Consider the following 24,337-nt stretch of genomic DNA (forward strand, 5'->3'; position numbering starts at 1 on the left):
ACATCTCGGCCTCAGTGCTGGATTTGGTGAAAGTCTTCAGAGCAAACGCTTAACCTTTACACTCAGGGCACCTCCCCGGAATTTGTGAAGCCTGTACCCATCACACGATGCCAAAAAGACGATCGGATTGTTACTTAGAAAAAGTCCAAGTGTTTCTTATCCATGTTCATACTCTCTTATACTTTATTTAAACCATGAGTGCAAGATAATGATTTATTCTAGAAAATTACATTCTTTAACACACTCAACCATTAATGTATTGAGAGCATCCTTTAAGCTATTTCCATATTAAGAAAAGACTTTTCTGTGGGCAGAATTCTGTGGATGGATGGATGATTATTAAGAATGTTTTACAGCCAGGCACTGGAAGTGTGGAAGTGGAAGCCAACGGTAAATTACGCTGTAAGAGCAGGAACAGAGTAAAGATATCTGGAGATCCTAACTAAACACCCAGCAACATTTTTACATGTATTTGTTTATATACAAACAGTCACTTTGTGTTTCATGTTCCCTTAAACTTCACTGTTAAGACCTGAGGCGCATTGCGCTATTCGGCAAGGAGCATTCTGGGAAGTGACATAATGACAGGCCTAGTGTTTATTGTTTTTTTTTCCCTTCTATACGAAAAGCCCTGAGTTCCAGGACTTTGTGTGCAAACCAGCGTAAACAAACAAAGGTGCTGGAGGTCAACACAAGGTAAATGGTCACATTTCTAATTCAGAAAAGAAATTAGAACATAAGAACTATACAAACGAGAGGAGGCCATTCGGCCCATCGAGCTCACTTGGGGAGAACTTAACTAATAGCTCAGAGTTGTTAAAATCTTATCTAGCTCTGATTTAAAGGATTCAGCTTGCACTATGTTATCAGGAAGACTATTCCATACTCTGACTACACGCTGTGTAAAGAAGTGCTTCCTTAAATCCAGTTTGAAGTGTTCTCCTGCTAATTTCCACCTATGGCCACAAGTTCTTGTATTTGAACTAATGCTGAAGTAACTATTCGGTTGAACAGCATCCAAACCTGTTAGCGGAACCATGGATAGAACTTGCGGCCACTTTGTAGACCCGGATTTTCAGCCCACAGGAAAATAATCAGACAAATAAAATAACCAGAAGAACAGGCGACAAACATCTGACATATTACATGGTACAGTAGATACAAAAAAGAGACCTTCATCAAAATAAGTCAGGCATTTATTGGTGTATTTTCAGAGATATAAATACATAGAAGACATAAATTAAAAGTTTAACTGTATGGTTCAAGTTGACTCGGCAAAACAAACGTTTATTGGAATGTTAAATACCAGCACTAGCGTGGTGGAGCACAAATATAACAGCGCTAACATGCTAACCAATAGCTGACATTGTATTGTACTTAATATTTCGCCAAAATGGGAAAATTTCATTTTTGCCATGAGAAGTGCTACCCCAGGAGGAGGAGGTCAGAGGATTGCTGGCTTTGTGTTGGCATCGCGGTGTCGGAAAGATCTACCCATTATGGTTCAAATCCTGGCATTAGTTTCTCTTTCCTATTACAGAGAAGAAAAAAACCTCCTGCTCAAAATTCTAAATCATCCAACTGCTAAATATTGATGCAATTTCTTCAAACATTTATTATGATCCATTTACACAAAACAGAACATTTTGTACCACTGAGTATTTGACTGGCAAATTTTTTTAAAAAATGTAAGGAGATTAAGACTTAAAGGTAATGTGGATTTTTGCTGAATGTACGTTATTAGAGTAGTTCAATGGCTGAATAAGGATTTAACTGAAACTTTGGAGAACGGCCTGCATCCCAAGGTAATACATTTCATAGGCTCATCGGCCTTGGTGGGATTCATCCCTTTAATGTTATCCTAATGGAATTAAATTGAGAAACAAAATTACATTGGGTGAGAAGATGCAATGCAACACTTCCTCTTACTGGGCGGCTCGCGGGAGAACGTGATCTCACTATCGACAGCCAGCACCTGCTGGTCTCATCTAGAAAATTTGGGTGGGGACGTTTCTATTACTCACATCTTTGATGAGTTTGGGCCCCCCTGCGTTTTTTTGTGCTGTTTTAAAGTGCCCTCTTATGGGATGTGCGATGCGGTTTATGGGCACTGACTGGCTCTGCCTGTTTTTGTTTTGCGAATAAAACGAGCTGTAAAGTCTGACTCGATAGCCTGCCTCTGGCTCGCGGCCAGACGGCACGTTTAAAGGACCTCGCCAGATGGAAAACAAGCGCACATCCCAGAAGCCCAGCGTCTCTGTCGCATGATAAAGGAGAAATGGAACTTTTACGGCCAGAAAATGGCCCCTTTACAACATTCGCACTGGAGAAATTTCAACAGGGAGCAAAAAAATCAACATTTCTCTTGAGAACAAGTCTTGGAAAAATGTAGTGCTTTTCCATTAAAAAGAAGGGGCCTTATAATTATGGATTTTTAAATTTTTTTTTTTATTTAAAAAACGTACCCAATTAAAAATAAAACACAGCAGCCAATTAGAAAATAGTAATACTGACAAAAAATGCCCTGAAAAAAACTAATTTAGATATTTTGAATCTTTCAAAGTAAACCAGCTCTTACTTAAAGGATGACCCTCTGAAGATTCTGCTAATGCTTTTCTGAAACATTATGCAGGGATATCATCAATGGTAAATTAAGCTGGCTCCCATACCTTCAATTAAGGCTAAAAACTGAATTCTGCTACCAATATGACTGAAAATATATAATTAGACTATAACTAGACAGGGCTGAAAAGCAAAAGCAAGATTGGAATGTGACTGAAAAGTGAGTCTTTTTTAAATACACTTCTTCAGAAATGAGGTTCTTCCCTGAAAAGTGACTTACTGCTGAATATTAACATGTCACGAGATAGGTACTGGTATTTTCTAAACGCATCTTCCTATGTACAGGACATTTAAGTGCTAGCCTAGAAAAACAATTTGAAACCCTGAATATGAAGAACAGTGTAGTATGACCACCCACATCTCAAAGTGCACATTTATAAATGGGGACAAACCACGCTGTGTGCCGATTGGTCCTCCGTGGCCACCGTAATGTCCCCGCCTGTGCCCGGGGCCTGCTGGCCCGACCTGTCACTCCATGGCTTCATGGTCCTCAGTGAACAGGTCCGCCAGGTCCGCCACCGTCAGCACCGATGCCTCCGAGTGCTTCATGGCGGCGGAGGTGCTGTGACTGGTGGAAACACAGCTGTTACAAGCAGTTCCCAAATCAGAACCGATGTGTCTGGCTCTGCTCAGATGCCACTGCTGTAACCAGTCACCCGTCTGTAACAGCGACGTCTGGGGATCTTGAGTATCCATCAAAACGGGACCTAGTCTAACAGGATGCTGTGTTTTTAGGTGGTTTTAAGAGATTTGGTCCTTCCAAGGGTTTAGACAGTGACTCAGTGTGTAACAGTGTGTGATGCAGTGTGCATCACTGTGCGATGCAGTGTGTGATGCAGTATGTAATTCGTAGTGTGATGCGGTGTGGGATGGAGTGCGGATCACAGTGTGACACAGCATTTCATGCAGTATGTAACGCAGTCTGTGATGCAGTGTGGATCACAGTGTGACACAGCATTTCATGCAGTATGTAACGCAGCCTGTGATGCAGTGTGGGTTACCTCATGCTCAAGTGGGGTTTTCAGGGTTCTCTAGTTACTCTACCAAATACACAATGTGATAAAAACGTGTTATTTTGACATTGTGGGGACATTTTTTTTGGAAACTTAATTTTATAAAAATTTGTGAACGTAATAAAAAGAAAAGTAAAAATGGCAAAAGTCTTGTGTTTGGTTACTTGTGGTTAAGGTTAGGGCTGGGTAGGGGTTAAGGGTATCATTATGGGGTTAGGGTTCCCCTGGATGGATGGTGCCCATAAAGGTATGAGTACAGGTGTGCGTGTGCATCCTTATTTTGACCAGCATCCCATCCAGGCCGCTCCCTGCCTCGTATCCTGTTTCTCTACGAGGCAGCTTTTACATATGAGGTTATGGAAAATGGACAGAATGGACTCTGAACACATCAAATCAAAAACATTAATAAATTACATCCTCTGTTTTGCTCAAGAACTATACTATGAAATAAAAATCACCTTTTTTCCGCTGTTTTCAACATGGTCTGCATCCTTTCTTCTATGGTGGATTTAATCAGGAACCGGTGGACAAAAGTCGGCCTGGTGACGTGAGAAAGAGTCTGTTAGCGAAGAGCCATCAGAGTAGAAATGGCATGGAGGTTAAACGACTCAACTATCAGATGGTCACAGCAAGGAAGCCTAAAATATATAGATATACAGGGTCTGAAGACGATCACTAAGAGCATGGCTCCTCCTATAGAAAATCTAGCTGGAGAGGATTCAGTGTTAAGGTCTGATCTTAGCGTGATGCTGATCAGCGAGGTTTATGGAGGAAGGTCTGAAGCTGGGACTTGCTTGGTCTGGCCGATCCGATGCACCCTGCCGATGGCCTGCAGCTCATGGGCGGGGTTCAGGATGGGCTCCACCAGCAGGACGTGCGTAGCCTCGATGATGTTCAGCCCGTTGGAGCCCGTGTGCAGTGGCAGCAGCAGGATGTTGATCTTCTCGTCGTACTTGAAAGAGGAAAGGTTCTCCTGGAGGGGCGAAACCAAGACGCAATGATCCATCCATCTTCCGGAAGCAGGGTCACAGACAGACAGTCTCGAGCCTCTCCCAGAGAAGAAAAGATTCAATGCCAAAGATACATCATTGCCGTTTTTGAATTCTAATGAATAACCTATGATGACGTGAATTTCAATGTGATATATTGATTAACACTGATTAAGAATGGCAAGCACAGAGAACAAGAAGTGATTGGAATTTTTTGTTCATTTCTCTTTCGGAAGACAATCCAAATAGTGAGATCATGCTGGCAGACTCATAATCAGATTTATTATATATATATATATATATCAAAATATATAAAAACTGACCTGGAACTTATGAATCCCATTAATCTGTGAGAACTCCATGTTATTGTCGAAGAGGGCTTGTGCGATGATATCCAGGACACCCTGCCACTGAAAATCACACGCGAAACACTGGTCAGCATCACCCGACAGCACATCACGTTAAATTCTGTCGCACGTGTGGAAAAGCGGGTGTGACATTTCCGCTTTAACAGGTTGGGTTCAGTCGTGCGTGGAGGTGGCAGCTTGGGATGGAATTCACCGTGGAAAACACGAGCGCTTTGGCAGCCGGATCGGCCATCTGGATCTTCTTTAAGGTCCTCACTACTGCTTCTACCTTGGTAGAGTGACTTCCCTGAGGTCAGGATGACAGGAACACAGATAGCACTAGCACATTTTTCATAGTGCCACCTTAAAAACCTGCCTTAACAAGCCTTACTGCACTTAAAACACACTAATGGCTCAGGACGCTTGGAAAAGAAAAAAAAAAAAAAGATTCAAACTGCAATCAGCTGCTATAATTAATCAAAAGTAATTACAGCATCCCTGCCCCACATTCAGGTGCATTTTCCTGAACATGAAAAAGACATTTATTAATCACAATTTTACTTAAAAACAAGTTGGAAAGTTTGTATGGGGCTTAATTTGAAATCAGCTACTGTACCTCTAATCAATCTCAAAAACAATTTATGTTTTTGATACGATATATCCAGTCTTTGCCGTAGTAAACATCCGGTGCTATCTGATTGTACAAATGGTTGGTCCAAGCAACTAGAGGAGGCGGGACCAACTAATCAGATGGCTTGCTCCCGCCTCCTCTAGTTGAATGGACCCACCTGACTGGTTCTCTCTCTGAACGAATCATTTTTCATTCTACCCTCAGAACACTTTTTTTGTAAGTAAAACTCCCACAAACTGTGTATTGTCTTGGCACTTTGTCTTGTTTTACACTGCATGTTTGTTGGTTTGCACTCTGTGTACCCAAACTGCATGCACCAGAATTTCCCTCTGGGATGAATAAAGTTCCTCTTATATGTGTGTCAAACTGCATCAATAAATCAATAGCTATAAAAGCTAACAACAGCTGAACCTCGAAAACGGGAAGGCAGCCTCACTCTGACAGGGATGTCGTGTCCTTGGCTGGCCGCCTGGGTGGTGAAAACGTAGGAGATCTCCGTGTGGGACGTGGTCTGCCTGCAGATGGCGCACTTGATGGCCCGCCGCCGCGTGCCCACGCTGTATTGCTCCAGGATGATGGCGATGCACTCGTTACAGAAGCAGTGGCCGCAGGTCAGCACGGCCCACTGGCGCAGTGGCGGGGAAACAGTCACGGACCAGACCCGATAATTTATAGCTACACTGCACGAGGCCAGTAGCTAAAAAAAGCACCAAACCCTCAATTCCGTCATGAAAACTGCTATTGCATCCTTCGCTTAACTATTTATAAAAAAGCAACCACAAGCACTCATAAAATCTGCAGTCTTTATGGATGCTTATGTAAATGTCAGGAGAGGAGTTTAACAACGTAGTGAAATATGCATCCATAAAGATTTAATCTCTTCCATTTTTGGGCAGATTATTCTGGAATAGTCATTAGGTTTTGCGGAGCCCTGACAGGCAGGGTAACTGTTAAAGAATTATTTTCTTCCTCATTACATCCTTCAGACAGGGATCGGGTGTTTCGCTCCCAGAGCTGTCTCGTTTAACAAGATAAGGGTCAATAGGACAAGTACCTACAGCATTGGGTGATTCTGATTTGAATTTAAATGGATTTAAATGGGGGTATGTGGCTCGGGTGGTTTGGACTCTGTGCCCGTGATCAGAAGGTCACCGGTTCAAATCCCATGGATGGCAGAATGATTTCAGCGCCGGGCAGTGACTACCTAACCCTGCTCTCTCAATTGTGTCGTTTTGGATAAAAGGACCTGCTAAATAAATTAATGTAAAAACATCCGTAACAGGGAACAGACATTGGCTTTGTTTTCCTTCTCAAATCCAGGGAGCGAGGCAGGTCTCGGCAGCAGATGGCCCCAGTACACAGTGAGGTCTCTGGCAGCCGGTCGGGGTGATGAGGCCCTGCGATTTAACGCGATCCCAAGCGAGCGGCGTGGAGCCGGCGGACGGGCTCACCTCTCGTCCAAGCGGCCGGGCACAGATGGGGCACGGTTCTGGGTTCAAGCCCCCCGTGGATTTGTCCTGGGACTGTAAATTGGTGTTCAAGAACAGAACAGGCATGAGCTGTGGCCAGAGCAAAATGCACTGACGATACCGAGGAAAAATGAGAGGATCGTTTCCGAGATTAGCCGAAAGCGGGCCGTCACAGGTTTACCTTCTCGAGATTTGTGAGGTACAGGAACTGGCCGAGTTTCTTCTGCAGCTGGGATTTGGCCACTGCCCGGTCATTTAAGAGTTTCACTCGGTTCTGCTCCACCTAACAATTATTTTTAAAAAACAACAATAAAAAAATAAATGTGTATCATAAAAAGGCAATGATGTCACAACCACACAAAACTTCAAGACAGACATACGCCCATAAAAAAAAATCAGAAGGATTTTGGAGGGGCTGTTAATTTTTGCGAGTGACCTGTTTTGTGTTTAATCCTGTGTGCTGTTCTGTGTCACCGAATGAATGCTTCAGTTGTGAATTCCCCTGTACTGAAGTGCAAAAGGCCAATAAATAATCTTAAATCTTGAGCCAATTGCACACACATACTTGATTTCATCAGTTAATTACAAGTTGTTCCACATTATGGAATCCATCAGAATAATTGGGGGGAAAATCCTGAAATTAAGACCCAGATAGAATACAAACTGATAATCTGTAATTATTATTTTTTGGTGTGGGGGCAGGACCACCCCGGACGCCCACTCACCTCGTGCGGCTCGATGATGTGCAGCACCTTGGCCTTGGGCTCGTCCGGGTGTCGAACCCGCAGCCGCTCCGAGGCCATGCCCAGCTCGTCAATGGCCGACACGTGGTCCCGAAGCACCATCCAGTACTCGTGCAGTAGCTGCCGACCCACCGGCCGGAAGACAAATGTGATTTCTCTACAGCTAAATGCTAATCTGGGGCTCAGTCTTCATACATCTGAACAAGGCAGCTGAACCGAAACCTTATTAGGTAGCAGCTTAGTTTAACGTTTGCTTCATAACTATTAGTAACTTTTACTAATCATGTAAACACATGAATGAAGTGTAAATCTATCTCAATAAGTTTTGCAAGTGAAGTGAAATGACCTGCTAAGCAACTGCCTATATTTTCCTATAGGTCCGTCAGAAAAATCAAAATGGAAAATATTACCCACAATGCACGGCTGCATACCTTGTACTCCTTCTTCCACGCCTCGAAGAGCTCCATGAAGGTGGTGCCCTCCTCCAGCAGCGTGGGATCCATGCGACGGGCCTTGGCGAAGGACAGGATGGCTTTCAGGGAGCGCTCTGTCTCGCTGGCCGCCCACAGGCCGCGGCTGGTAGTGGGCAGCCGGTCGTCCACGAGGCCCTCCTCATCCTCGATCATCTCCTCGAAGATGGCTGTCTGGCCCTTCACACTGAGGTGCGGCGAGGGAGATTTGGGGTGTTTTCATTGCACCTCGAATATGCAAAAAACACTCCTACTGTACAGCAGCTGTTAGTAGAGCAGTCAGGTAAACCGATGACGCTAGATGAACGGTCACCAACATGTCGTTCACTACTCATAGGCAGCCGAAGAGCAGATTCATTTATTTGTTTATTCAAAGTGACTTAAATCAGAGAGAAACGTAACATGCTGAGATTTGAACCCAATACCTGCAAACGATTACTGCAGTACTGTAGTTTAAAGTGATTGTTGTCACACCACAGCACACAACAACGAAATGCATCCATATGTAACGTTGCGACATAGCAGGGGGCAGCTAATTCAGTGCATGGGGCGGTATCTCAGTGGTAGCTTGCTGGTCAGGGATTTGAACCAGCAACCTTTTGACCACAAGTGTGCTTCCCTAACCATTTGGCCATCACTGCTGAGCTACAAACAAAGAACAAAGAGTTTCTCCTATAGCAGTCTTTAAAAATAGGACTAATTCTAATAGGTTTTTCGTTATTTTTTTGCTTGTACACATGTATACTGGGGCATTTAATCATCACCCCCCCCCCCCCAGGTCGACAGCTCATACCTTTGCAACACCCCACCCGACTGATATAATCCTGATATCATCCTGTACTACATCAAACACATACAAGCTCTCAGATTATCTTCATTGTAGAAGTACCTCTCACTGTAAATGAGATTGGAGAACGCTGGTCTGATTGTACATAATATGTGACCATGTGTGTGTCCTGTGATGAACAAGCATCCCTTTCAAGCCATTCCCCTCATTCCTGTATGGATGTATAGTGTCGTACATTACTATTAATGGCAGATAAACACCACTATATTTACCCAATAAAATAAATGTTCGTCTGCACATTCCTCTGTGTGTTCGTCTACATGTTCGTCTGCAAGCCCTCTCCATACAGAGACAACCGTGTCGTGCATCTTCATGTTTCTGCGTGGCAATTCTCCAGCATTGGCATACTCACGTGTGAGAAAACAGCTTGGACTCGTAGTCCGTGAATAGTTCGTCCGCTTTGCAAAACACACAGCTGAAACGAAAGGAAGTGACACGTTTTCCCCATTAGATTAACACCGGGCAACTTTCATTCAACTTTAAACACCAGTCGTTTGTTTGTTGCAGTGTTATTTTTCATACTTTTTGCTAATTTGTTTTTCTTACAGTTCCGACACCCTCACTGTCCCACTTAACGTTTGAAGGTGTGATAAGGGAAGGGGTGGCTGTGGAGTAAGGGCAAAGCTCATGATGTGGCTCACTAAATGGATTTGGGTGCCATCAGTAATTAATGGTGTTGCCCATTGTTGTTATACTGTGTGTTAATTATAAAAATCCACTAACAAACAAAAAAAAAACTTACACTGAGAGAAGTTTGAGGGAGCACTTCTTTACATAGCGTGTAGTTGGAGTATGGAATAGTCTTCCTGCTAGCGTAGCTAAATAGCACTCTGGGCTATTAGTTAAGTTCTCCCCAAATGAGCTTGATGGGCCAAATGGCCTCCTCTCGTTTGTAAATTTCTTATGTTCTAGAGCAGGGGTGTCAAACATACGGCCCGCGGGCCGAATACGGCCCACTATGGTGTCCAATACGGCCCGCGGGATGATTTGAACAATAGTATTAAATATCAAATCTTTTTTATTATCATCATTATTATTAGTAGTAGTAGTATTAAAAAGGAATGAGTGTTAATGAACAGTTCCTGAGGACTTGTTAAATGCAGTTTTACAGAATATAGTGCATTTGTTGTAATTTGATGCACTATGATTAAAAAAAAATAATAATAAATTCGGCCCGCACATGGTCACATTTTCTTCTCATCCGGCCCTCACCCTAAAATGAGTTTGACACCCCTGTTCTAGAGGAAGAGAGGCTCTTATTTTCAGCGAACAAACACTGCAAAAGGCCCTTAATCTCAGCTGCTCCTGGGACGCTGGATGCTTTCTGACCCTAAACTCTCCTCACTTTACGTCACCACACTTGACCTTCTGTGAATCTCAGCTTCCAAAACAACGTAAATATCTTTGTGCAGCGTGAATGTCCATTATTTAAAGTACTATACATGCTAACACAGACGATCATGGAATTAAGACAGCATGAATGAAGCCCTTTGACTTGACTGTTTGCCTTGTTAAAACATTTCAGAAACATGTGTATTTGTCAGGATGGTGTAAGAGGGAAGTCAAGTGACCCCCTCTCTTTGTCCTGGATTGTTTCACTTCATCTTTATTCCTTTTTATTTATATAACCTTATCTTGTTATTTTTTTTTTAATTCCCCAGAATGCAATGAACTGGTTCTGTGCGGCTGAACTGATGTTCATGAGATCCCGAGAATTCTGAGTTAGCCAAAAAAAGTTGTCTTGCCCTCTGCCGAAAATGGAGGCCTTTCATTTGTTTATCCAGAAAAGTGTTTTGTTGCAAAGCCCCCGCCCCCTCTTTTCTGTCCATCTCCCGAATGCCCCGAAAAGGAAAATCCTCCGTATGAGGGCTGAATCTGTATCCCTGTGTCACATGACTCTGCACAGGCTTTCCCACAGTCCTATAAACAGTCACATCACAGGTCACAAACCCTTTAACCAGCCAATGGGGTCAACCCATCAGTCCTAACTGGGTTAAACCCAGGGGCGTCAGATGGACATGGATACCCTGGCAAACTCGGGGGTCCAGCACTTTATAGGGGCCCTGAAAATTATGCCTCCGCTCTGTGGGGACCATGGATACCATTGTCTTGGATGTCAACGAATTCTATGCACTGTGGGAGACCCATATTTCTTCAGATTGAAAGTGTCATCCCTAGCCTGGGGCCCAAGGTGAGCCTAGAATTTCTAGCTACGCCCCTTAAGTAAACCAGCTGGCGACTGACAGGTAATTAACTCTGCTGTTCAGATGTTGCATGAGTGTAACCAGAGGGCAGGAACATAAGCGACGTTTCGGCGCCCCGAGACCAGCACTCACTTGTTAAGTGGCAGCCGCACTGGTCTCAGGTGACAGATGGTGGCCTCCTCGATGACCTCCTTAGACGGCGGGCCCTCCAGTTTCTTCACGGCGTCCTGCACCGTCTTCTGGGACTTGATCAGGTCGTCCATCTGAGTGGTGAGCAGGAACTGCAGGCCGCGACCGTCCCGGAACCTGAGGGGATGGATGAGTACAGCGGCACGTGGGTATGCGGTCGGGTATGGAACGTAGCTATTTTTATTGTTATTTAAGGAAACCAATAAACAGAAGTCGCAAAGTCAGCTTACGACACAATTTTACACAATTATTCTGGTGGACAATTAGCTGAACAAGGCTAACAAAACACCTCCTTTAAGGTACTAAAGCTTAGAAATTATAACTTCTCCATGACACGGCAAATGAAGCCACAAAGCTACATGTTTCCATTTTAATTAGCTATATAAATCGCTGATAATAACAGGCTGTTCTCAACTGACGTGTAATTAATCCATGCCACAGACCCTTACATAAAGTTACATAAAGTTACCATTCAAGACACAAATAGCAAATAATTCATAAGCCAAAAATATACTACTAAGACATACTAAGGACCACATATAAAATACATGAAACGACATTTAAATACTGTAAATTCACTATGAATGTACTTACAAGCATATGCTGTGCTATTTTGCATTAGAGCCTCCTCAAACTATGTGTCTCGTATATTTCTTGTGTAAGTCCAGATTTATGTAAGTCAGTTTTACGTAAATCAAGAGCTGCCTATAATTACTACAATGTCTGTAATAGTCAGGAACGGGAAGGAGGTGAGGGAGGCAGCATTACCGGCACCTTCCACCCTGCCATCTGCCTGGCTGCTCTCAGAGCTCGACTCACTTGTCCGCTAAGGACAGCTTGCTGGGCTCCTGCTTGTAACTGCAGGTCAGCTCATTCTGGATGCGCAGCACCAGGTCATCGTCGATGTTGTAGCGGATGGCCTGCTGTACCACGTCCAGCCACCAGGGGGACTTCAGATCTACCTGCAGCACAAACACAGGTGCGATACCGGTAGCTAAATCCAACGTTCTGTCTCGACAAATTAAATCAAGGTCAAACGGTCTAACAGAATTTTTAACCAGTAACTCACTTGGACGACCAAGTTAAAATAAACCGTTACTAGATTAATATTTTTAGCTGTTACTAGATTATAATTTGGGTACCAGCTAAGGGAAAGCACTTCATAAACGATGATGATGATGATGATGATGATGATGATGATGATGATGTAGTCCCCGCCCCCGGCTACACCCACCTTGCCCTTCAGCTCGCTGATGTTCTGCAGGACGGGCTGCAGGGCCTGTTGGGCGTCGGAAACCTCCTGGTTGGACTTGGTCATGTAGTGCTGCCTCAGCTGCTCTGCCTGGTGGAGGACCGGGGGGGGGGGGGGGGACCCGACACACAGAGACAAAAATGCAATCAAGCACTCGAGCGACAAATTTAATCCTTAGAAACATATGCTTATAGGCAAATTTACTTACACACTGAAGCTCCTATACTTAGATAAATGCAGATTCCCTCACTCATACTTCAACAAAGTTACTTACACAAACATGCTCACATGTAGAAGATTGCACATGTACATGTGTGTATATAAGTTGATTCGGTAACACCTTCTGTGAATGCCCTGTCTGTAAGAATCTATGAACAAATTCATAACACATTATAATACATTCATAAAGCATTACAAAAATACAAATATTTATAAAAGGGCAAAACACATTAAAGCCATGTTCGTTTATGCATTATGAATGCTTTATGAAGCTCTCATCTATACTGCACTATAAATACCTTCATAATGCAGTACAAAGCATCCGTAATGCTTATACTGACCTTTATAATGCATTATAAAGGTATCCATAGTGCATTATAGATGAAAGCTTCATTGGAGCTTATGAAGTATTATAATCAACACTATAATCCCTTGTGACTGTCAGTAGAAAATGTAATGATTTATTAATTCTGATACCGACCATTATAATGCATTATGAATGTATCTATAGTGCGTTACAGATGACAGCTTTAAGCAAAGTGTTACCACTTATTTTTCAGGAATCATGTGACAGGGACGGAGTGGACGCACCTCCTCCTTCAGTCGGTCGTCTCTCAGAGTCGGGGGTATCCCAGGATGCTTTGCACAAAGCAGCTCCATCAGATTGTGTGTGGCATGTAACCTCTGTTCAGACACAGGAAAGGGGCAGCGTAAGTGTAAACGCATATAGAGCCCGTGGCGGAAATGAGGAAGAGGAGGACGGACGTGGATGGGAGGAAGCTGACCTGGAGGGAGTCCGTTTTGAGCCTGTCTTTGTGCTCCTCTGAGGAGCGCAGCACCTCCCTGTACATCTCCACGGCCTCAACAAATTCACCTGTAAGAGACAGAGAAAGGGCTCCTTCACACTTCTCCTAATGCACATTAACAGGTGCGGGAATCGAACCCACAACCCTGGAGGTGTGAGGATGCACTGCCCCACAAAGGCAAGACCCGGTAATTATGCTGGCAAGAAAACATTTTTTTGACTGTCTACCTTTTGCCTTTCTATGGTAGTGCACTGCTCTTTCCAGGAAACATAGTAACTACTATTAATAGTTATAACTGCTTAACTTTGACAGATGATAAACTTCGCTGATAGCTGGATATTTTTCTGGAGCATAATTTGGGTCAGCCGTCCTCCTCAAACAAGGCCCTGGTAGGTGCTTGAGCAGCAACCCTGGCATCCGCGCAGCTAGGGGGCGCACCTCGGATGATGTGGATGCCGGCCAGGCCGTTGAGCGCACACACCAGCTGCCGGTGTGCCTCCTCACACTCCACCCGGCATTTCTTCTGCAAGGTCTTGAGAAGCTCCTCCATCGTCATGGTGCTAAAATGGGGAGGGGGGGGGAGGGGGGTAAGCAGGTTGCCTTACTTCATGTCCCATGCCACCGTAGTAAGGTGATGTTTCGCGTCAACCAGCCACTAGGTGGCACTCTAACTTGACCAGAAGTATATACACAGGCATCAGCGGTCTAAATCCTTCCTATCATCTGTACCGTTTAAATGAAATAAAACAGAGTTCCTCCTTCTTAAAGAACTACTACCAGTAACTAACCTGGGTGACAAAATTCATACTCTGAGTAGATTAGTACTTGTGTAGCTGATTAGGGAAGTGCCTAATAAAATGCTTTCGGACAACTGAGTTAGGTGCTTACTCACCAGTACCAGTACGAATACCATTCCTAACACAATGCAAAAAATCCATCGTCCAAACCGGACCATGACACCAGCTGGTGGATCTTCTGGAACATCTGGCCCGAAGTAGTTCAGCTCACCTCTTCTGGAAGGGCAGGAACTCGCCACGGACGGCCTGCGGGTGGCAGCACGCCTGCCTCAGCCTGAGCAGCGGGTACAGGATGCTGTTGACCGTCCGTCGGTCCAGGCTTCCCAGCCGCAGCGACCAGTCTGAGATCTTCCTGAGTTTGTGGAGCGCATCCTGGGAACAGACCTCGTGCTGTCGGTGGTAGAAATGGCCCTCGACCGGCGAGAAATTGAGCCAGTGGATCTCCTCGGTCTGAGGTGGAATCTGAATCTGGTGTGGATTAGCGAAGAAAGAACCTTTTTGGAACTTATTTTGGTGCCTCATTAAGATACATAAATGTCTGAACAGAAACAAAGTAAAAAACATTGACTATAATCGGTATAAATCATTCTTGAACAATTTACTAGATCTGTCTTTGTAGAATTCACCAGACCTGGTCAATGACGTCCTTCTTGGCCGACCTCCACAGGATCTGGCCAATGACGTTATAGAGGGGTTCTGTGTTTCCCCGGCGATAGGGGCGGTAGAGGAGTTGGTCCCACCAGTACTTCACCCAGTAGGGGTCAACCCCAAGGAACAACACAAGGCCGTATAGATCTATGCGGGGGAGTGATGCAACACATTAACTGTCTAGAGAGGCAACCTCTGTAGACACAGACCACAACCTTGTCACCAGCTAGACCATGTTGCCCCATGAGGATGACTTGGGGTTTTACCTTCTAGGCCTCTTTGCACGGGAGTCCCACTGACACACCAGCGGTTGACTGAAGAAAGGCGCAATGCCATCTCTGCGGCCTGCAGGGGGAGACAAACGTACAGTGAACCTCACTGCATGTGAGATACAATATCACGTGGCTTCGGTGTACTTTGAACATCCACGAGGGAAAGCTCACATTAGCGGTGGTGCACTCCACCATCTGGGCTTCATCCAGGCAGATGCGCCACCATTCGACGGCCACCAGGGGGCTCGGTATGGCCATGTAGCGCTTCTGGTTGCGGAAGCGGCGGCCATCCTCGCTGTTGCTGTGTGGGATGTCCACGTAATTGAGCTCGGAGCGCAGCACGTCGTACGTGGTGATGACCACGTCCTGCTCGGCCAGTAAGTGAGGCTGCACGAAGCCGTGCTTCTTCACGCCGCTGTAAACCTGGGACGGTGAAGAAAACAAACCAAAAATCGAGCTTTCTTCTGGTAACAAAATGAAATGAAATCAAAATGTTTAGGTGTTTAAAACAACAAAATCTCAAACAAAGTGCTACATAAATTCAAACTAAACAAACAAACAAAACAAAAAAGCTGAACAAATAAACAAAAAGAAAAAGATTGTAGAAATAACTTGTAAAGTGGTCTGTCTTTCCATCAAAAAGAAGAGAAAATTTAAGTTTGAGTGACGTTTATATCATCCCATAGTCCCACAATGCATTGACAGTACTGAATGAACATTGATTACAATTCATCGTCTGATTCCCCATAGTTGGAGCTGTGAGACTTAGATTCATTCTTGGAGGTTTTGACTGGGCCGAAAGCCAGCACACACCCACGGCGTACCCCCGGGACCAGAGCTGAAAACCAGCCCCCCAGGGAATGGCGCGTTGCTGGGTTTAACTACTTAACTCTGTAACCATCCTGACAAACAGGGGCCTTTTTTTGCTGTTTTTTTCTTTTTTTGGTATATAGAGCATGTTTCAGGGCACTTTGTTACAGTTACAGCTTTAAACTGCCGTGCAACTATGCGGAAACGTAAAGCCAGGCATGTGAAAAATGAGGTAGAAAGGAACACAATGGATGGCAAACTACTATGAGGAAACAAGAAACCGCAATGTGCATGTGTACCTGTAGGGGGCTCTCTTAGTGATCCGGACAAGGGGCCAGCAGTGATGTTTACCATCATTCAAACTATCCATTTGCATGGGGCTCCTGAGGTTTGGGGGCCCCCCAGTTGACCACTAACAGTCACCATACTAAATATTAAATGTGTTCCCCATTTAGATGGTAAAGCAGCGTGTTCTGCTAACCAGCACGCTAGCTACAAGCTTCTGACTCGCCAGCGATTTGTTTAGTTTCTGGAACATCTGAGGGCAAGCAGCAGGCTCCGAAATGCCTTTGAGGTGGAGCCCCAGAAACCAACAGCTTTGAGAAATTATGTTCCGCATGCAGTCCAACAAGATGTCCCAGAAGGTTCTCGCACCCTCAGAAAGACCTTACCAGAACCTGGAGCGAGGAGCACCGGATGTGGCGGTTGATCTCGTCCACCCACTGGTGGCAGATGGAGCTGGGAGAGATGATGAGGGTGGCCCGCGTGGGCACTGGCTTCATGGCCACCAGGCAGTGTGGGCAGTAGAAGGGCGTCTTCCCCAGACTTTCCTCCTTGTAGTTGACGCACTCAGCGTGCTGCCACAGGAGGCAGTTAAGGCATTGGACCCGAGCCTTATAGTCGATCAGGCCCAGTTCCCCGCAGATACACTCAAACCGGTAGTCAGGAGTGTTGAATGGTAGAACCGCCGAGGCCCGGGCAGGTACATCCGTCACGTCTGCACCCACCACCACCTCTTGGTTGCTTCCCCTGAGGGGATCCATGTCTGTCTCTCCGGCGCCCCCTACAGGCCCATCTGCCGGGGCTGTGATTTGTGAATCTTGGGTGCTACAGTTCCTCCCCTCCGACGAATCGTCCAGTTCATGTTGGCACTCGGGAGAAAGGGGCCCCGCAGAGATGCTGCTGTGTAGACACTCCTCCACCAGGGGGTGCTCTATGTTGGTGTCCTTCACCTGTCTGGCAAACCTGGAAGATGTTCTCCTTTGCTTACTCTCCTGGTGGCCTGCCTTTTGCTTAAAGGGAAAGGAAAGACACAAAATGAATATTTACGCAATATCCATAAATTGTGCTTCATGTAAAACAACGCATTTATACATTGTGGCCAGGTAGCACATCTCATCTTAACCCTGGGGAACCCACGGGGTCATATATGACCCTTCCTTTTATTTCTGCCTTACATTCAACCCACTCATCAAAGTTAAGAATTTTTTTTTGCTTTACAGCCCATTGTACCATATATGACCCAGTAACAGTGACATTTAGTGATTACTGACTGAATTAACCAGATTTTTTTTCCACAATAAATATGGCCCCCACCGCATTTTGAGGTTGTTGCTGTACATGCCGCAAAGATTCACCTGTCAAGCTGTGAATAGGTAAGTGGAAGAAATTTTGCATCATCAGTTATAATGTTTTGATGTTATAGTACAGGGTTCTTCAACTCTGGACCTTGATTCCAAATCCAGGTCGTGTTTTCAGTTCTCCCAGGTAGTTGTTTAATAATTACTGATTCTGATTGGTCAGAGGCTTCACACCTGACTGACAGGTAAAGGAAGGCTGGAAAACCAGCAGTGCTCGGACCTTGAGGACCGTGAGTTGAATAACCCTGTTATAGAACATGTACAGCTGGGTTTTGGATATTTTGAAACTTTTCTGACAGCTGTGATGATGATGTTCCATGTGCTCAACATCAGCCTCAGACAAAAACAGAGGGAATACAGATGGTGCACCAGACCTTACAAGCCACCCCAGGTAAACGTTCTGTGTGCAGTACACCTTTTTGCAGGTCTGTTCACTTGACCTGTTTCTTGATGGGTTGGCATGTTTGAAGACTGTGCTTTATTGCCAGCACATGGTGAATGATGAAAAGGAAAACAATAAATGCATTTTGAAAATGAGAATGTTGCAAAGATTTGGTTTTTCCTTCTTTTCTGTCCTTATTTCATAGGTGAAATGAACAAGTTGGAACAGCATGAACAGTCCGGCAGGTCGTATATGGCACATTCATAACATGGACTGGGAAACGGTTATTTTTACAAAACACCTGTTTTTGAGTTCACTGGGTCCGTATGATCATTTTAGCCAATGGACATATTTCTCCTATAATGATAAGGTGGTCTGGGTTCCCCAGGGTTATATGCTGCTCATATCACTGATTCTAAAACACAAAATTCATAAAAGGTTACCAGGTTTCTCCTTCGCATCAAAAGACTAATCTTTCATCCATCCATTCTACCAGAGGTTAATTCTTAAGACAAACTTCTTTTTAGTACTAGAAAATAAATGATGGTATTAATTATCCAACGCCCTTCATTTCGTAAAAAAAGCGTACGCACAGATTTCCCAGTGCTGCCCTTCCTCCTGCTTTCTTTATACTTCTTCCCCAGCCGGAAGGAGCCAGCCAGCCCTCGACCTTTGACCTGCTCCACCATCTCCTCCTTGATGAGCTTGTCCAGCGCCTTCCGGATGTGGCCGCGGTTCTTCAGCAGGTCGTAGCCGTACGTGGCGCGGATGTACGTGAAGATGGCGTTCATAGAGGCTCCTTTTCCCACCCTCATCTCTTTTATGGCGGTCAGGAGCATCACGCGTACGGCTGTGAGGGAAGGGAAAATAGAGGCTCAGCGGTTAGCTCTACACCTATAGAGTCACGGGTTCGAATTCCACCTCTCCATATGTCGCGGCGCTTTAACACACATCAGCAGTTTAATTTAACATTAAAGCTTCCATCAATGGGTACTTCTTTGCCACAGAATATTGAACCATATTAACGCCAACGAGTACCTGGATACGATACTTTTTCTTTGGGTTGCATCTTTTGCTTGTAATGGTCAGTCCCCTCCCTCTTTGTAGGTGGTGGGGGGACAAAATAGTTCACTGACTTCCCCTGGAAGCCAGAAAGAGAGCAGCCTTTCAGAATGACAAAAACAAGCTATTTTATTAAATCCTAATGTACATTTCCCTACCTCCCTGATTATAGGGACGGATTTGGGGAATGCGCTGGGGGAGTCAGCGTTAACGGTCTACAACTTGAAGCTTTAACACAATCACAAGGCAATACTCTTACCCACAACACTACCAACTGCCTGTGTTTCAAGTTGTGCTTCAGGCTAAAAAGCGACAGGAAAACAGAGCGAGTACTAACTGCAGGCAGAGTGAGAGCGCCGCCCTGGAGGCCTTTCCGGGTATTGACCAAGATGAGAGCCAGAACCTCTACAGTCTTCCCCAGCCCCATCTCGTCAGCCAGGATGCCTCCGGGCCAGTCCACCCCAGCCAGTGGAAACTCCCGAATAAGGCTGAGAACCGAGAGTAGAGTTACATCTTAATTAAATACTACTAATTTCATGCACTTCCCACATATGGTCTCTCATAACATAAAAAGTTTTACTTTTATATTTCATGCACACGTCACATGGTACTTACCAGCCTGTGTAGGGATTATAGAACAGTTTTTTTTCACAAACAGCGACCACTTCCCTCCAAAGAAAATGCATAGTTCTCTCTGCAGGGGGAGGAAGAATAATTTATTCTTTTTTTTGTTCAGAAATGCTGAGTCATATTTCACATTTTTTTCACATTCTGCATCCAGGTCCCATCTTGTTCCCCACCACCCACTTTGTTTTCAGTCCATTTCCTTGACAAAAGTGCCATTTTGTCTCTGTAGCAAATCCTCACGCTTCATTGACTCTAAAAATAATTATTTTGCGGATGCAAAATAAAAACACAGGGTGGATCATTGGGTAGCCGCACACCTCCAGGGATCAGAATCGCAATCAGTCTTTATTGCCACACAAGCAGAGCCAGTGGAAATTTTTGTTGGCACAATTTGCCACTGTTAGGGACATGGCAATAGGAAATTAACAAGTACAGATCAAAAATAAATGCAAGACAAATAATACGCAACAGAAAGGAGTCAATGGAAGGTATAACGTTTTTGTGTGTATTTCTCTCATCTTAGTACCTAATGGTGTTTTCTGTCCACAAGTTGCCTCATAAAATTTCTTATCTTAGACATTTGTTGTCCTATGTCCAGTTACTAAGTTTTTGTCCCATGTCATCTTACCCTGTGTTGAATTACCCAATCTGCAGGAAACAAACAAATAAGCGTCTGATTGCACTCAGTTCTTGTGCCAGTACAAATGACAATAAAGCTGTTGAATACTTTGAATCCTTATATCCTTTGAGATATGGTAGTCTGTCCCTGCCCAGTGCTTCCTGAGAGGATCCAGGTCACGGTGACCTGGTGCTGGATAAGGACACATGAAAGATGGATGGAAAATAAACAAGAGCACCTTGCGTCGCTGCATCTTTTCCGTATCTTTCTTTCTTCAGCATCCAGTTGACGGCCTGACACTGATAGGGTCTGAGGACAGGGATGAGGGCTTCATGCTGGACCTGCACCATCAGATCCAGACCCTCCACCTGGTGCAGGTGCCTGACGTAATCGTACAGCTCCCCCACGTTCTGCCGCTCCAGCTCCATGTCGCACTTCCCCTCCTCGCCCTCCACGACCTCTGCCGGGCAAACAGGGACACGTTCCTCGAATATCCTCACACGTCCCTGCCACCCCCAATGAAAGAGATTTAGGGAATACCACAGGTTATCCCGGCGGTGGGTTACCGGGGATGATGAAGTCGTAAAAGAACTCCATCAGCTTCTGCATCAGCTGGTTCACTTTTCGTATCCTGCTGTTCCCCTCGCTCAGGAACTCCGGTCGTCCCAAACCGGCCTCCAACAGGTAAATTCCAACCTGTCAAGAAGGGCGAAAATGCACTAAACAGTTTTGATTTATTTAGTTCAGTGTATTCAGTGTGCAACGCCTACCCCCAGTGGTACACAGAACACCCCCAGTTGGTACATCAGAAGACTGTGGTAATTTGTCGCTGTGATTCAGGTTTTTTTTTCCACCCGTGTGGTACTTTGCTGCTTTGATTTGATCCAAAGTGGCCCAAAACATTTGGGAACCACTGAACCTCTCTGCCACGGGTGGTCTTTTCATTTATGATGGGAAAGTCACAAAAAGTGGATCCAGCTTTCAGAATGTTTATGACATAGATATTAAAGTGATATGGGTTTGAAACGTATATAGCGGATGGCCTGGTGGAGCCTAAGCTTCAACACATAAAATCCATCAACATAAATGATAACTTCAGATCTTCTGTGCAAGTTGTAATTATACATCGTTATGTTACCTTGATGGACACCCTGTCCTGTTTATGACAAAGCTGGATGATCCTCCTTCTCTGCAGCCACTCCAGGTCTTCCAACACTGGGACAGCAAGAGAGCACTCTACTGGAAAGTCAGATACGGTGGCCTGGTCAGACTCTCCCTCATCTCTGGCTCCAGCATCTTCCAGAGGGAACATACTAAGCCGATCACCACTCCGCTGTAGGACAAAGCGATTGTCCTCTAGATCCACGGGAAAGCTGCTGGTGCTGAGGTAGAACTCGCCGAGTAACGCCCTCCAGGCCTGATCCCCGTCGGAGACGGGCACCAACGCCAGCCTGAAAGGCGGGGGCTTCTCCGAGGATGAACACGAGGGCTCTTGCCCGGGCTCAGCAAGCACTAAGGAGTTGGAGCAGCTGGCCTCGAGGTCATCTTTTCCCACGGCCAAGGAAGACACCAACGAAGACTCTGAGGACAGGATGTGGTCGTCATCCAGGATGATGGCTTCACTCCTTCTGTCCTCGTGCATGTTCCAGTCGAGCTTCTTTTTGGTTTCATCGTTCACCCTGACAGGCGGAGCCCGTTTCCTTCTGTTACTCATTGAGGAGACTTCTGTTGGCAGTGGAAAAAGACATAAATGTACATTCAGGTACAGACACTCATTGTATAAAAGTTTCACTGTAAAGGCCGCTGGTGTGATATTGCAAATGTACGAAAGCTTGAAATCAAGTTTCCAAAGAGGGCGCTATAATTATTTTGTTTTTCACAGTTATTCAGCGATAAAACACCAAAAGCTCTCATTCAGGGATCTGACCCCTGCTCTCTTTTGCAGTGGCTTCTTAGCCCACTTAAGTACCCAATTGAAAAGGAAAACTTCCATATTGACCTCATAAGCCACGTTAGACTAGTAGGTCAGTGCAGGCGGCGCAACTGTCTCGCTCTGCGGCATTACTTGATAAATAACAGCGACGATACACGACTGGAAATAGAGGAGCCAGAACATATCTGTGACCACAGAACTCCACCGCCATCGATACTGATGCATTTGACACCTACTTCAGTGCAACGCGACGCCTAAGATCCACGCACCACCTCAAACTTCGTCAGCTTCATAAGGATCAAGCTGATCGTTATGTGCAACATAGTGCTAAACCGTATTTACAGTAGATACGCAATCGACCTACCTGCACCAAACTGATATAACTTGCATACATTTCTGCACGATCATTTCAACAATGCCAGCAACATTTACATACAGCGACCGTATTTCAGCATCATTAAGTATAATAATAATAATGATAGCAGATGAGAAGCATGATTTGGACAAAACAGTTTAATACGACTCAAATAGCTCGGAATAGAGCAGCGAACAAAGACAACCAGACAGTATTTACCAACAAGGTCCTTCGCACATATCACTGTCGCTATAACCTGGTGGCGGATGAAATCAGAGGAACCACTTAAAAGGCAGCGATAAAATCACACCGAAACGTTTCCATCAAACAAGTTTATATTGTGGAATTGGGTGACCAACGCTGCGCCATTTTTAAATGCAGCAACAGGAAGTAAAACCTTTAACTCGCGACGAGCGTGCGGCTGGCTGCTGATCGTCTTAGCAGACGCCAGGGGGCGTTGTTTACCCTTTTATAATGATCGAATTGCGTTACATAATTAGTTTACATTGTATTAGTGTAATTGGTAAATCGCGTGGATCATTGAGCTCATTTGTCATTAATGGGTTGTTTGCTCCATAAAGGCATTCTTTTTTATGGCTTAGAAGCGCTATTGTGATATTTAATTGATGTATATTAAATGTGATAAATGGGATATTTATTGAATATACCATTTACAATAATGTGACTTGTTATTAAATATACACGTACATTGCATTAGATTTACAGAATAATTCCATTTAGCTTTCTCCCTTTTTGAACACCTCTGCACTCAGTAGGAAGACAATATGATATAGTAATATTCTGTGTTTTTTTTTTTCTTCCTTTTTTGGCCCATCCATTGCAAGGTCGAAGTTGTCTGTTTGCCTAGAGTTGGGGGAATATTCACACAGTGATGTGTTCTATTTTAAGCCAGAGGATATGCATTCTAAACCAAGCTGGCTTTGGAGTTACCTCCCCCGAAACTTTCTCTGTATCTGTTACAAACCGAATACATTTCTCTGTTATGTTGATCACCAGTCCACCGTGATCTGTTATGGAAGAAAGTGTTGAAGTCTTAGGTGGATAACAGTCATTTTTAAACAATACATACAGTTAACTGGTTAAATTTGCAGAGGACACCAAGGTGGGTGGTGTAACAGATACTAAATTAGCAGCACAGAGGCTACAATGGGATCTTGATTTAATTAGCGACTGGGCTGATACCTGGCAGATGAAATTTAACACAGATAAATGTAAAGTAATCCATGCAGGGAGCAGAAGTATAAATAGTGTAATAATAGTGTGTGGAAGCAATAAAAAAGGCCAATAGGATGTTGGGTTACATCTCTAGGTGTGTGGAGTTTAAGCCAAGGGAGGTGATGCTACAATTATATAATTCCTTGGTTAGACCC

At 44.6% G+C, this 24,337-nt stretch overlaps 1 protein-coding gene across 1 annotated transcript; it reads right to left on the reverse strand.

The window, feature by feature from the left end:
- Positions 1-1,178: 1,178 nt before the first annotated feature.
- Positions 1,179-23,343, reverse strand: shprh (SNF2 histone linker PHD RING helicase). Its single transcript, XM_023839253.2, has 30 exons — positions 23,166-23,343; positions 21,797-22,383; positions 21,225-21,354; positions 20,897-21,118; positions 20,028-20,106; positions 19,750-19,900; positions 19,389-19,491; positions 18,944-19,200; positions 17,000-17,620; positions 15,690-15,941; positions 15,513-15,591; positions 15,230-15,393; positions 14,810-15,066; positions 14,240-14,361; positions 13,781-13,869; positions 13,587-13,679; positions 12,759-12,866; positions 12,344-12,486; positions 11,468-11,641; positions 9,484-9,546; positions 8,246-8,471; positions 7,797-7,934; positions 7,253-7,354; positions 7,054-7,125; positions 6,039-6,227; positions 5,186-5,278; positions 4,948-5,034; positions 4,430-4,608; positions 4,094-4,174; positions 1,179-3,190 (listed from the first exon to the last, which is right to left on the reverse strand). Exons 2-30 carry the CDS (start codon positions 22,370-22,372, stop codon positions 3,091-3,093), a joined length of 4,950 nt encoding a protein of 1,649 aa, XP_023695021.2. The 5' UTR covers positions 22,373-22,383; positions 23,166-23,343; the 3' UTR covers positions 1,179-3,090.
- Positions 23,344-24,337: the final 994 nt, after the last annotated feature.

This window comes from Paramormyrops kingsleyae, chromosome 14 (assembly GCF_048594095.1).
Source record: "Paramormyrops kingsleyae isolate MSU_618 chromosome 14, PKINGS_0.4, whole genome shotgun sequence".
Lineage (NCBI taxonomy): Eukaryota > Metazoa > Chordata > Actinopteri > Osteoglossiformes > Mormyridae > Paramormyrops > Paramormyrops kingsleyae.